The sequence below is a fragment of the Leptopilina heterotoma genome, unplaced genomic scaffold (assembly GCF_015476425.1).
Source record: "Leptopilina heterotoma isolate Lh14 unplaced genomic scaffold, ASM1547642v1 Lhet_261, whole genome shotgun sequence".
Lineage (NCBI taxonomy): Eukaryota > Metazoa > Arthropoda > Insecta > Hymenoptera > Figitidae > Leptopilina > Leptopilina heterotoma.
In genome coordinates this window covers 377,687-393,044 of record NW_025110971.1, presented here as the reverse complement: position 1 = coordinate 393,044, position 15,358 = coordinate 377,687, and the positions used below count along the sequence as shown (strand labels likewise).

Genomic DNA, 15,358 nt, shown 5'->3' with positions numbered 1-15,358 from the left:
TAAACGAATCCGCACTATTTCATTAGTAGAAAACTACTAATTCAGATTTAGAGAGTAATCATTATTACTTTTATATAGGAATTAAAATTTTCAATAATTAAAACCTTCTGAAAATTATTATTTTAGTTACTATAAATTCAAATTTTCAAAGATTTTAATTTGAACCCTTTTCAAAATTCAATTATTTATAAAAATTCACGCTATAATGCTTTTAATATTCAATTATAATTAAAAATTTTTAGTGGAATTCATTTTTAAATCAATTTTTATTAGAAAATTTTTCTAATTAATTTTTTTTTAATTTCTTAATTTTCGAGAATTACCAAATAGAAAAATAAATAATTTATAAAATGATTGAATATTTCTGAAAATTGAATTTTTATGAAGAATTTTATTAAAATTTTTAAAAATAATTAAATTCTTTCGGCGAATTTTAACAAAAATTTTAAAAACAAATGCAATTTTCAATCATCTTATTTAAAATTGTATAAAAAATAATTGAATTTCTACGATAAGTTTTGTTATTTATGAAAATAATAATTGCATTCTTGGAACGAATTTTATTAAGAAATTTTTTAAAGAATTGAATTCCTGCGAAGAATTTTATTTGTGAGAATAATTGAATTCCGGAGAAAAATATTATTATTTATGAAAATAATTAATTTCTTGTGAAGAATTTTATTCAATTTTTTTTAAATAATTGAATTTCTCAGAATTTCTTCAAACTTTTTGAAAGTAATTCAATTCCATTGAGAAATTTCATTAAAAAATTGAAATCAATTGTAATCTAACGAAGAATTTTATTTGAATTTTTTTTAAATAATTAAATTTCTCAGAATTTTTTAAAACTGTTTGAAAATAATTAAATTTTATCTAGAAATTTCATTAAAAAATTGAAAATAATTGAAATATCTGACGAAGAATTTTATTAAATTTATTTTTAAATAATTGAATTTCTGTGAAATATTTTATTTTTGAAAATAATTGAATTCTTGGGAAGAAATTTATTGAAATTGCTTAAATAATTGAATTGCTTCGAAGAATTTTATTTTTTATAAAAATGTAATTGAATTGTTGAAAATTTTTATTATTTATGAAAATAATTATTGAATTCTTGCGAAGAATTTTATTCAAACTTTTTTAAATAATTGAATTTCTATAAACAAATGTATTATTTGTGAAAATAATTGAATTCTTAAGAAGAATTGCATTGAAAATAATTTAATTGTTATAGAAAAATTTTATTAAATTTTCTATTTTATTAACTAAATCTTGTAAGGATTTCGTCAACATTTTTTTAAACAATAGAATTTTTAAAAGAAGTTTATTTAAATTTTTCGAAATAATTGAATTTCTCAGAACTATTATTTTCAATTCTTTGAATATATTTAAATTCTTTCGAGAAAATTCATTAAAAATTTTAAAATAATTGAATTGGTACGATGAAATTGATATAAAATTGGTAAGTAATTGAATTCCTGTGACATTTTTATTAAAATTTTGTTTAAATAATTGAATTATTTTGGAAAATTTTATTAAAATACTAGATATTAAAAATAATTGAAATGAGGAAATTTTTTGAAAACAATTGAAATTTTGCTAAGTATTTTATTAAATTGTTTTGATAATTAATTATCTTCGAAATAATTAAATTTCGAAGAAGAATTTTATTATTTATAAAGATAATTGAAAGTTTGACGAGAATTTAAAAAAAATTTTTGAACATAATTGAATTTATGCAAAGAAGTTTATTATTTTTGAAAATAATTGAATTTCTGTAATAAGTTGTTTTTAAGATTTCTATTTATTAAAAATTGATGTTTTTTAAAATTTCAAATTGAATCCTTTAAAGTTCATCTATTTATAAAGATTATAAACCCAACCTTTTTTTGAAATCAAATTAATTTTGAATTTTTTAAGTAAAATAATTCTTTAATAATTTACAAGTAATAATTTTATGATAGTTTTTCAGGAATTAAATTATTTATGAAGAAATTATTGTCAGAAATAGAAAAAATTAAAGGTTTTTTTTATTAGAATTCTTGTCAATTTCATAGTTTATGAGACAAGCAAAAAAGACTCTAAAATTCAGAATTTTCTCATAAATTATAAAAATTTAATTTTTTCCAGTAGTTTTAATAAAAATCCCTGACTTTTCCCTGATTTCCCTGACCAATTATAATTTTCCTGACTTCCCTGATCTGTGGCAAACCTATTTATTATTACTTGAAAAATAAATTAAAACTATTAAAAAAATTTAAATATTATTAATAATATTAGAATTTTTTAAATAATTTTAATTAATATTAATATTATATTATTCATATGTTGATATATTATTAATATTATTAATATATTAAATTATTAATATATTAATATATTATTAATATTAATAACATATATTATTACTACTTAAATGAATATAAAAAAATATGGTAATATAATAATTTACCACAGCTTCATTATTTGCAATTTATATTTTACTTTGATTGGTGTTCTTTTGCTGTGACTCCATTTTTGAAAATTATTTCCGGATCATTTTCATTTTTCTCTCTCTCACTTTTTTTTAAATGGCCTTTCCGCTCAAAAGCCGCCAATTCGAGTGCGAATATCGGCTACCAGGTCTCGTCGAACAAAGAATTTATCGATTTCCTCTTACGATTCTCTTTCATTTCCGTTTACTCTGCGAATGCTATTGATATCTAGGCACTACTGGAAATTAAGTCAAATTTTATTCCTGCCATTTTTTTCATTTTTGGAATAAACCATCGAGTCATGAGGATATTTTGCTAAAATTTTCCAAACTTGCATAGTGCAACCTTGCTAAAAACTATTTCCAAAAGTAATTATTACAAATTATTTTAAAATTATCAGTTGTCACGGTCACTTCATCTAATCAATTTCTTGTCTTTACCGATTTCAAATTTTATTATAATCTATTTTTTAATTATTAAAACTTTTGCACATCATTGCCCTTCTTTGTTATATTTTAGACTTTCTTACAAAATTTCAGGTGAATTTATTATAATTATTTGAAGAGAAAAGTGGTCGCGAAAAAATTACCATCGAATTTCTAACAGTCACACGCTGTTTAAGCATACTTATACAATACTTACCCAAGATTGAGAAAAAAAATACTAAATAGTAAATAATCACTTACCTCCTTGACTTTTTCCCTTCGTTGATGAGTTATATCGTCCAGGGGAGGATTGGGAGGACGAATGGGATATTTTCCCGGATGTGTAATTGGCGGTGGACCAACGGCCGATGGCTCTGAATGATGCGATCTGTGTCTCACATTGACGACAACATTTGGATTTAAATGTCCTCGGTCGTCATTTTTCTCATAATCCTGATCGGGAATGACATTTTCCTGGAGCCAAGCGGAATTTGATTGTTCGGGTCGCTCCTGGGGACCGACGCCCCGGTCAACGACGCTAGCTAGGTCATGTCGGGAAATGAAAGCTCCCGTCAGGAGAAGGATCAGCATCACGGACAATAGTCCAGTGATGGCCACTCTCTGCAACAGCCTCATTCTTGGTCAGGTATTTGCTCCACTGTCGGAAGTCGTGATTCTCTGATATTCCGCTCGTATTGACGCCGCTATATTAAAGCAGTAAACCATTGTGTCCAGTCTCTGGATATTGTATAGGGTTTTCATATTAAGCGACGCTTCAGGTGCATTTTGACTTAATTCAGTAGTGGGTGAAATGAGTGAATCACAATTTATTCATCGTCGATAACATTTTCTATTCAATTAAATACGAAAAGGGAAAAATTTATTTTTCTTTAAAATTAAAATGGAAATTATTATCAATCTTTCAAGTCAAATATTTGAAAATATTTGTCTTGGAAGATTGATAATTTCCTTTTAATTTTAAGGGAAAATAAATTTTTCCCTTTTCATATTTAATTTAACAGAACATTTTATTAATAGTGAATAAATTGAAATTCAATTTAAAATTATTTGACTTGGAAGATTGATAATTTCCTTTTAATTTTTAGTATTTTTACCAAGTAATAAATTCATTTAAATATATTGTTTTCCTTTAATTAAATAAAAAGGAAAAAAATCGATTTTCCTTTAATTAAATGAAAATGGAAAAATTGATTTTCCTTTCATTAAATGAAAAGTAAAAATTGATTTTCCTTTATTTAAATAAAGAGGAAAAAAATTGATTTTCATTTATTTAAATAAAGAGGGAAAAAATTGATTTTCATTTAATTAAATAAAGAGGGCAAAAATTGATTTTCCCTTTAATTTAATTCGATAGAAAATTTCTAGAAATTTTGAGTTCAAATTAGTAAAATCTAGTTAATATTTGCAAATTTTTTTTATAAATTTCACAATATTCTTTCTTCTTTTTTCCACCACTGGATTTAGTCCATTGAACCTCAAGGTCGATAACTTCTGCAGGATTGCAAAAATTCCTGGAACTCTGAATTAATTGATAATCTATTAAAATATTTAGAATTTGTGGAATTACATTAAAAACTGATCGTACAATAAAAAATTATTACTTTTCTTCTATGCACATTATTAAAGAAATGATTTTGTTTTTTATTTAATTCATATTATCAGGGTTACCACAATTACGACTTTCCTACTTATCTCATTGATAAAAAAATCCAAGGTCACTTCATTTATAATAAAAAAAAACTTTTTTTAGAAGCAAAATTTTAATTTAAAAACTTTAAGAATTTTTACTTATTTGAAAAAAGAAAGTAGTTACAGTGGCTAACTTTCCACGATTATTTTCAAGAATTTCAATAAAATTCTTTTTAAAAAAATCAATTACTTTTTAATACAATTTCAGAAAATTTCAATTATTTGTTTATGAAAATTCGATTGTCTGCTAATTGGCGGATGGAGTATTTTGACTAGTAATTTTGCCAAAATTATTTTACTAAAGTAAATTCTTGAAAAGAAACATCTAAGGAACAATAGGCAACAACAAAATCAATTGTTTATTAACAATTTAATTTTTTAAAGCTCTTTGCTTCGCAAAACTCGAAAATTCGATTGTCTGCTAATTGGCGGAGTATTTTTGTAAAATAATTTTGGAAAAAATGTTAGTCAGGTAACTCCATCCGCCAATTAGCAGACAATCATTTAATTTATTTTAATTAAAACATACTTCTTTAATAAAAAATAAAAAAAATTTATTTATTATGTTAAGAATTTTTTTTCAAATATAAAAAGTTTTTAAGGTGAGAAAAAATTTGAAAAGATTTTAAGGTTTTTCAGTATTTGAAAAATATTTTTTGACATAAAAAGTAGATTTTTTTGTTGTATTTCTAGAATTTTGATGTTTTCCCACTACTGTTATTTTTATTTTATTTTTTTTTACTTTTTCCCTACAATCGTGACATTTTCCTGATTTCCCTAAACTGTGGCAACCCAGTTTTCCTTTACAACATTTCTTTTCTACTTTGTATCTAGATTCTTAAAAAGAATTTGAAGTTCAGGTGAATCAGCGTTTCGTTCAGAGTCCCAAGACAGTTTTTTTTTTGCAAAAAATGATCCCAGAAGTAACTTACTTGTCAACCACCTGTTGTTATTCCAGGCCAGAATGATACAAGACGTAGATATTTATCCAAATGATTCAACAACACCTGACAATACTCCTCAGGTTACTTTCGCCTTTTTTCCTTTTGTCCGCAATTATTTTTCTTTCTTCTTTTGCCATAAAAATGCTGTAAATTAAAAAAATCGAAATGATTTATAAATTATTTTCACAATTCATACACTCATATCACCACTGTATTCGATATCGCATTTTTCATCGAAAATATGAAAATTAAAATTTTTAGTTATACATTTTTTTAAAATTTGAAATAGAATAATAGATATTATATACATTAAATATTATGAATAACTGAATTTCGTTTCTTTAAAAATTTTAATGGATGTCATTCAAGATTTATTGAAAAAGATTGCATTACATTATTCAAAATCTTTTTTTAAATTTTATCTCAAGATTTTAATTCTACAATATTATTTTTTTACTGTTCATTGAATAATCCATCAATAGAGGATTATTTATATCCTTTTAAATTATTCCGAGGACTATGTAAATTTGACATTTTCAGCGTGGGTAACTTGAATCATTATTAGTTTAAAATGTTTCAGCAAAAACGATGAATGTCTTAGTGAAATAATAAAATATTTAATTTAAAAATTTAATTTAAAAATCTCAGTAGAAAATTTCGTTGTGAATTATTACAGAGGCTTCGCACTAGATAATTATTTAAAAAAAAAATAGCAAAAAGTATCTTAAGACAGAAAAAATATTTCCCTGACTTTTTTTTCCTGATTTCTATAAAAAATATTCATTTTTTTTTTTTGCTTATCGTAATAAGATTCTATTCGGAATTTTTTTAAAGTTCAAATATTTTCGAAACTTATTGAGAGAATTCTTCACAAATAGAATTATATTTAAAAATAATTTTTAAAAGTAAAAAAAAATAAAATTCTTCAAAATATAAAATGTATTTTAATTAACTTTCACAAAATCTTCAATTAAATGCAAATTTAATTTAATCTTTTTAAATTATTTACTAGAATTAGACTGATTTCAAAAAATTTTAATTACAACTTTTCAAAAGACTAATTTTTATTCATAATTTCGAAATTAAATTATTAAAAACTTGAATAATTTTTGATAAATATATATTTAAATATTGGTTTTTTTGCATAAATTAATATTTTAAATAATTTTAATGTAAAACCTTTTTGAAATTTAATTCATTCTAAAAAATTACGGTTCTAATACTTAATTAACTAAAATTTTGACTAAAATTCAATTTAAAATTAATTCTTGTTAGAAAATTCTGCGAGAATTCAATTATTTAAAATTTAAATAGAAAAAAAAATTGATTAAAGAATTTTATTATTTCTTACAATTGAATTTTTATAAAGTAAGTTATCAACATTTTGAAAAATAATTGAATTCTTAAAAAAAATTTATTAAAATTTTTGAGAATAATTGCATTTTACGTTTGTGAAAATAATAATATTCTCGCAAAGATTTTTATTAACTTTTATTTAATCCATTATTTGAAAAAATAATTTGTATCTTAATAATTGAATTCTTTTAGAAAATTCTATTTTAATAGTAGATATTGAAAATTATTGAATTTTGTAGAAAAATTTTGTTATTTATAAAAATAATTGAAATCTTGACGAGGATATTAAAAAAAATTTTGAAAATAATTGAATTTCTGCAAAGAATTTTATTATTTTTAATAATAATTGGATTTTTGGAATGAATATTTTTATTTATAAAAATAATTGAATTTTGAAAAGAATTTTATTAAAATTCCTGAAAATAATTGAATTTTGTCGAAGAATTTTGCTATTTGTAAAAAATATAATTGTAATCTTAAAAGTGTTAAAAAAATTTTTTTAAATAATTAAATTCCTCAGACGAGTTTTATTGCTTTTGAAAATAATTGAATTCTTGTGATGAATGTAATTTAATTTTGCAAAGAATTTTTTTAAAATTCCTCAAAATAATTGAATTCTTACAAAGAATTTTATTAAAATTTATTTAAGTAATTGAATTTTTTTTCAACATTTTGAAAATAATTACATTCTTTTAGGGTTTATTATTTATGAAAATAATTGACTTCTTGCAACGAATTTTATTTTATTTTTTTCTAAAAAATAATTCTGAATTCTTGGGAAGAACTTTATTACATTTCTTTACAAATAATTGAATTCTTGGGAAGAATTCTATAAAAATTTTTTTGAACAATTGATTTTTTTTTTGATGAAGAATTTTATGAAAATTGTATTTTAAAAAATTAAATTCCTATGAAAGTTTTATATAAAAAGTTTTATATGAAAGTTCCTTATAATTATGAAAATAATTGAATGTTTGCAGATAATTTTATGTAATTTTTAAATAATTGAATTGTTTTAGGAAATTTTTTTATTAAAATAGTAGATAAATTGAAAACAATTGAATTTCATCGACGAATTTTATTATTTGGGAAAAAGAATTGAATCCTTTCGAAAAATTTTCTTAAAATTCTTGAAAATAATTGAATCTTTGCGAAAAATTTTATAAAAATTTTTGAAAATAATTGAATCGTTTCAATAAATTTTATTAAAATTTTTGACAATAATTGAATCGTTTCAATGAATTTTATTAAAATTTTTGAAAATAATTATAAATCCTTTTAATGAATTTTATTAAAATTTTCGACAAATATTTTTTTTTTCAATTATTAGCTGATTTTAAAGCAGTGTAAATTATTGTGTGTGAAAATTATTAAAAATTAAAATTAAATAAAATTAAATTAAAATCGTGTAAATTAAAAAAAAAAAATTAGCTTTTAGTGAGACAAATATAAAAAAAAAGTATAAAAATAGTAGCAAATCGTCAAAAAAGTAGTAAATAGTAGGTTTTAGTAGGTGAGTGCAAAGTCTGATATTATATAAAAAAAAATTATTTAAAACTAAAAGTACGATATTATTGTCTTCAGAATGTTGAAAGAAAGAAGAAAAATTCCTCGAAATTGGGAATAATTCGTTAAAATTAATTTATGCAATTGCTATATATATATATATGCAAGAACTAAAGAGCTACGGCGTTTTAAATGAATCGATTTCTCTCTTTCTGCTTTCCTTCTTTGGCCGCTATCTCCGTCTCGATTAAAGGCGGGTTAACTAATGGACGATATGCGCGTGCAAATCGTTCTTCGTGACCAAGGATGCGGAATCAAGTTTCAGTCTCGAAAAAAAAGGAGCGATTCGGGCGCGTTCAATTACAAGAGAACGAGTGCAGGAATTAACGACATACCGCCACAGCATCGCCATTTCTCTGAGTTCAACGACTTCCGGTTCATCGGGCTCCCACTCTCTCGTAATCAATGATTCGAGTAGGAGACTCTAAATCGCAAGGACATGCTCTTTAACTTGTCCCAATTGCTCGATATTGAAAAGAGTACCTATATATATATAAATTCGAATGCAAATTTTTCTTTTGTCACTCAATATGAGGCGCCAAAAAAAAATGCCAAAAAAATTCTTTCATATTATTTTTTATTGTTAAAAAATTTTAATTACTTGTTAATTAATTCCTATTAACAAAAATAGATTTCATATTAAAAAGATTTTTGTATTATTTTTTATTATTAAAAAATTTCCATCACTTGTTAATACAAATTTAATTCCTATTAAAAAAAAAAGAAAAATAGATTTTATATTAAAAAGATTTTTGTATTATTTTTTATTATTAAAAAATTTCAGTTACTTGTTAATTCAAATTTAATTCATATTCAAAAAAAAAATAGAAACGAAATATTCTAAAGAATTAATAAATAGCGAAGTCAAAACATTGTCTAATATTTATGTGTTTGGGTGGAAGAAATGATTTTTTATCAATTTGTAATTTGAACCCCTCGTGTCGAATAATATCAACTCCATGGAATAATTTGCTGGAGGCGTTACACCTGCAAAAGGAGCCTTTCGTTCTTTCCGGTGAAAATGTACTGTGACGAAGTGCGCATCCTTAGAGTTTGAAGGATAATAATTCAAAAATATGCAAACGCACATATGTTCCGGTAAATACCTCGCTAATTTACCCCTCTTTTTTCATCATCGACACAAAGCGTTTGTGAGAGCGATGAATATCTTTTCTTGATTCCAGGCGAAAAAGGGGGAATAAATTTAACGTCTCTTAGTCACAATGTAAAAACGATTTGTTTATATACATAAATATTAATTTAAAAACTGCAATTAAAAGGGTTGCCACAAAATTTTAATTTCCTTTTTCCCTGACTTTTCAGGTAAAATTTTTAAATTTTCTTTAATTTTAAAATTATTCGTTTCATCAATAACTTCTTTTTTAAATAAATATAATCATTAATAATTTTCTATAGGATTTAAGACTTTCAAATTCAAACCTTCTGAAATTTAATAACTTATGAGAATATATATTATAAAACATGAAGAAATCGATATAACTCCGAGTCTTCGACTCGTAACAATAAATTCAAATTTTCAAAGATTTTAATTCGAACACTTTTCAAAATTCAATTATTTCTAAAAATTCACGCTATAATGCTTTCAATATTCAATTATAATTTAAAATTTTAACTGAAATTCATTTTTAAATCAAATTTTATTAGAAAATTCTACAAAAATTCAATTATTTAAATATAAAGATAAATAATTTATTAAAAAATTGAATATTTTTTGAAATTGAATTTTCATGAAGAATTTTATCAAAATTTTTGAAAATAATTGAATTCTTTCAGCGAATTTAAAAAAAAAAAATTTTATATAAATGCAATTTTCTATCATTTTATTTAAAATTGTATAAAAAAATATTAGAAATTCTGTGATAAATTTTGTTATTTATGAAAATAATTGAATTTTGCAAACGAATTTTATTAAAATTTTTTTTAAAGAATTGAATTTTTGAAAAGAATTTTATTTGTAAAAATAATTAAATTCCGAAGAAAAATATTATACTATTTATGAAAATAATTAATTTCTTGTGAAGAATTTGATTCAAATTTTTTTAAATTATTGAATTTCTCACAATTTTTCGAAACTTTTTAAAAATAATTAAATTCAATTGAGAAATTTCATTAAAAAAATGAAAATAATTGAAATGTGATGAAGAATTTTATTAAATTTTTTAAAAATATTTGAATTTCTGTTAAAAATTTTTACTTTTGTAAAGAATTGAATTCTTGAAAATAATTATATTCAAATTTTTTAAATAATTGAATTAATTTGAAGATTTTTTTATTTTTTACGAAAATAATTGAATTGTTTCGAAGATTTTTATAAACATTTTTGACATTAATTGTATTCCTAGGAAAAAAGTTTTATTTTACGACAATAAAATTGTATTCTATGATCAATTTTATTATAATTTTTCAAATTTATAAAGCATTTTATCAAAAGTTTGTTAAATCATTGAATTCTAGAGACAAGTTTTATTATTCATGAAAATAATTGATTTCTTGCGAAGAATTTTATTCAAATTTTTTTAAATAATTGAATTCCCATAAAAAATGTATTATTTGTAAAAATAATTGAATTCTTAAGAAGAATTGTATTGAAAATAATTGAATTGTATAGGAGAATTATATTCAAATTGCAATTTTATTAACTAAATCTTGTAAAAAATTTCGTCAAAATTTTTTTAAATAATAGAATTTTTAAAAGAATTTTATTTTAATTTTTCAAAATAATTGAATTTTTTATAACTATTTTTTTCAAATTCTCTGAATATATTTGAATTCTTTCGCGAAACTTGATTTAATAATTAAAAATAATTGAATTGGTGCAAAGAAATTTATGCAAAATTGGTAAATAATTCAATTCCTGTGAAAATTTTTATTAAAATTTTGATTAAATAATTGAATTGTTTTGGAAAATTTTATTAAAATAGTAGTTATTAAAAATAATTGAAATGAGGAAAATTTTTGAAAATAATTGAAATTTTGTAAAGAATTTTATTAAATTTTTTGAAAATAATTGAATTTTGGAGAAGAATTTTATTATTTATGAAAATAATTGAAATTTTGAGAATTTTTTTAAATTTATGAACATAATTGAATTTATCCAAAGAAGTTTATTAGTTTTGAAAAAATAATTGAAAACTGAACTGCCATCGAACGGTGATCATGACGTTCGCAGGTGGAGAGTATATTTTTATGTTCTCCATTTTTTTAGTCTTAGAATTAATTTCTTTACTAAATAAATTAAAATTTGAAAACACGTTTTATATAATAGTAAACAGTTAGTAGTTTTTTTAACGAGTCATTAGTGAAAAGATTTATAAATAAGTAATTTATTTATAAAAATTGTTAAATAGTTGTATGAGGTGAAAAAAGATGTCAATAGTCGCGTGAATCGCAGAGAAAAGAAGAACAACTCTAAACATTGTGAATAAAAAAAATCATTTCTTGATGATCTCGTTAACATTTTTTTTCGTAAGCAATTTTCACTCTTCATATATATAAGGAAAGTCCTTGTAATTAAAAAGATCTCTGAATAAAAAGTGCACATCATCTTCATTAGATGAATAATATTTTTTCTCTGCAAGAAAATATTTCTCCTAACGAGCAGAACTTTCTAGTGAGAAAGATTTAAAGAAAAAGACAAAAGAGGAGAATAAAAAGAGAAATTTTCAAATTCAAACAATTTTTTTTTATCTACTTTATTTTATGTTTCAAGAATCTGTATCAGAAATACAGTTAAAATTAATAATTTCGATATTTTATTTATTTTATTATTTCCACACGCAGATCACAGATATTTGAAAATAAAAAGTAAAATTTGACCTGTGTGAACTTCCGGTGCAGGACAAGTTGAAAGGCTTCAGGGGGAGATTAGAAATCGAGCGAGAAGATATAGTTGCGAATGAAAAAGAAATGAGAAGAGTTTTGGTTCTCTTATAAAACCCCCCGACTGGCATGAGTCGATCGTAAAATCATATCTGTCGGCGAATCGGTCGAAAAGCGAGTTCGACGCGCCCTAGAAGAACGAAGGAGCCAGGAAGGACGCAGAAGTCAAAAGAAGATGAAGGAGACGTGAAGCCGCGGGAAAGAGGAATATCAGACCAACGGGCGGTCCACGCAGCATCTCCAGGATCCCTTCGTGCCGACGAAGAAGCTTGTGCTCCGTGAACGAGGGCGGAGAGAAAGAAAATATTGCAAAAAAAAAAGTTTACGAGAGGACCGCTGCATAAACACGTCACGCTCCAGCCTCAGGCGAGATGATAGTTAACCCCCGCAAAAGTGGCCAAGATAAATATCCGAAATAAAAATTAGTTACATTGTAATTAAACAATGTAGAAATTGCAATTCAGAGTTGTCATACAAAAATTTAATTTTCTTTTTTTTCTGATTTTCAGGAAAATTTTTGACTTTTTCCCTGATACAACAACTTATAATTATTAAAGATGCCCGAGTAATAAAATCATTTACAATTCAATTACTATTTACAAGAATTTTTAACTAACATTCTTCATTAAATCGTTTATCTACATTAATTTTTAATGATTTTCGAAAAAGTTCTTTGACAATTTTCAAATGTATTTGTTTACAATATTCAATTTTACGAAATTTCAATTATTCGTAAATTTTTTAATTAAATAAATATTAGAAAATAAAAACTTGAAATAATATTATTAAATAATATTTTTAAATCAATTTTTATTTAAAAATTCCACTAAAATTCAATTATTTAAATACAAAAATAAATAATTTATTAAATAATTAAATGCTTCTTAGAATTTAATTTTTACAAAGAGTTTTATCTTTTATTAACAACTTTTAAAAATAATTAATTTCTTTTAAGGAATTTAATTAAAATTTTACTCAAATTTATCATATCAAAGAATTTTATAACAATTTTTGAAAATAATTGAAAACTTTTTAAAGAATTTTATTAAAATTTTTTTAAAATAATTGAAATCCTGAGAAAAATTTAAATAATAATTTATGAAAATAATTGAATTAATGCGAAGAATTTTTATTAAATTTCATTTAAATAATTGAAATTTTGCCAAGAATATTATTAAAATTTCTGACAATTATTTAATTCTAGAAAAGATTTTCGCTATCTATTTATAAAAAAGGTAATTTAATTCTTTAACCGGAATTTTTAAACAAATTTGAAAATAATTTAATTTTTGGAAAGTATTTTATTAGTTTTCAAATGAATTGAATTCTTATTATGCATTTTAATATTTATCGAAAATAATTTAATTTTGGAAAAGAATTTTATTAAAATTCCTTAAAATAATTGATTTTATGTGGAAAACTTTGTTGTTTATCAGAATTCATTTGCAGAATTACTTAAAAATTTTTGAAAATAATTAATTTCCTGTGACGAATGAAAAGTTATTTATGAAAATAATTGAATTATTCCAACAAATTTTATTATTTTATTGAATAATGGAATGCTTCATAAATTTGAATTTATTTAAATCTTAAATTTATTTAAAATTGAATTCAAAATATTGGAAACTCTGCGATGAAAATAATTGAATTCCTTAAATGAAATTTTATCGTTTATAAAAATAATTAAATATTTACGTAGAATTGTATTACAAATTTTTTTTCAATAATTAAATTTCTTGATAAATTTTATGAAAATAGTAAATATTGAAAATCATTCAATTGCGAAAAACTTTTGAAAATAATTGAATTTTGAAAAGAATTTTATTAAAATTGATAAAAATTATTGAATTTTGTAGAAAAATTTTGCTGTTTCTAAAAATAATTGAAATCTTGACGAGGATCTTAAAAAAATTTTTTGAAAATAATTGAATTTCTGCGAAGAAGTTTATTTCTTTTAAGGAATTTAATTAAAATTTTACTGAAATTTATCATAATAAAGAATTTTGAAAACTTTTTGAAAATAATTGAAAACTAATTGAAGAATTTTATTAAAAATTTTTAAAATAATTGAAATCCTGAGAAGAATTTAAATAATAATTTATGAAAGTAATTGGATTCATGCGAAGAGTTTTTATTTAATTCAAAATAATTAAATTTTTATGACGAATTTTGATATTTATCGAAATAATTGAATTTTGGACAAAAATTTTATTAAAATTCCTTAAAATAATTAATTTTATGTGGAAAACTTTGTTGTTTATCAAAATAATTGAATTCATTTGCAGAATTACTTAAAAATTTTTGAAATTAATTAATTTCCTGTGACGAATGAAAAGTTAAGAATTATTGCAACGAATTTTATTATTTTATTGAATAATAGAAAGTTTCTTAAATTTTAATTTATTTCAATCTTAAATTTATTTAAAATTGTATTAAAAATATTGGAAGTTCTGCGATGAAAATAATTGAATTCCTAAATGAAATTTTATCATTTATAAAAATAATTGAATGTTTACGTAGAATTGTATCAAAAATTTGTTTCAATAATTAAATTATTTGATAAATTTTATGAAAATTGTAAATATTGAAAATCATTGAATTTCGAAAAACTTTTGAAAATAATTGAAATTTTGCAAAGAATTTCATTAAAATTTTTGAAAATAATTAAATTTTTGTCGAAAAATTTTGCTATTTATAAAGGTAATTGAATTCTTGACGAAATATTCGTTCTGATTTTTAAAAATAATTAAATTTCTTCGAAGAATTTTATTACTGTTGAAAATAATTGAGTTCTTGTGATGAATAATTGTTATTTATGAAAATAATTGAATTTATGGGACAAATATTTTTATTTATAAAAATAATTGAATTTTGAAAAGAATTTTATTACAATTCCTGAAAATAATTGAATTTAGTCGAAGAATTTTGGCTATTTGTAAAAATATAATTGGAATCTTGAAAGTGTTTTTAAAAAATTTATGAA

General features: G+C 21.8%; 1 protein-coding gene across 7 annotated transcripts in view; it reads right to left on the bottom strand.

Annotated features, from left to right (window-relative positions):
- LOC122503429 (mannosyl-oligosaccharide 1,2-alpha-mannosidase IA) overlaps nt 1-15,358 on the bottom strand; it is a 444,579-nt gene that overhangs the window by 58,362 nt on the left and 370,859 nt on the right. For 6 of the 7 annotated variants that reach the window (XM_043613965.1, XM_043613967.1, XM_043613968.1 and 3 more), the window contains exons 3-4: nt 5,542-5,697; nt 3,161-3,603 (exon numbers count right to left, since the gene is read on the bottom strand). The exons of the other annotated variant lie outside the window; for it this stretch is intronic. In XM_043613965.1, the coding sequence (XP_043469900.1) occupies nt 3,161-3,535 (375 nt within the window). In that variant the 5' untranslated portion in view covers nt 3,536-3,603; nt 5,542-5,697. The remainder of the gene's footprint in view (nt 1-3,160; nt 3,604-5,541; nt 5,698-15,358) is intronic. 7 annotated transcript variants of the gene reach the window in all.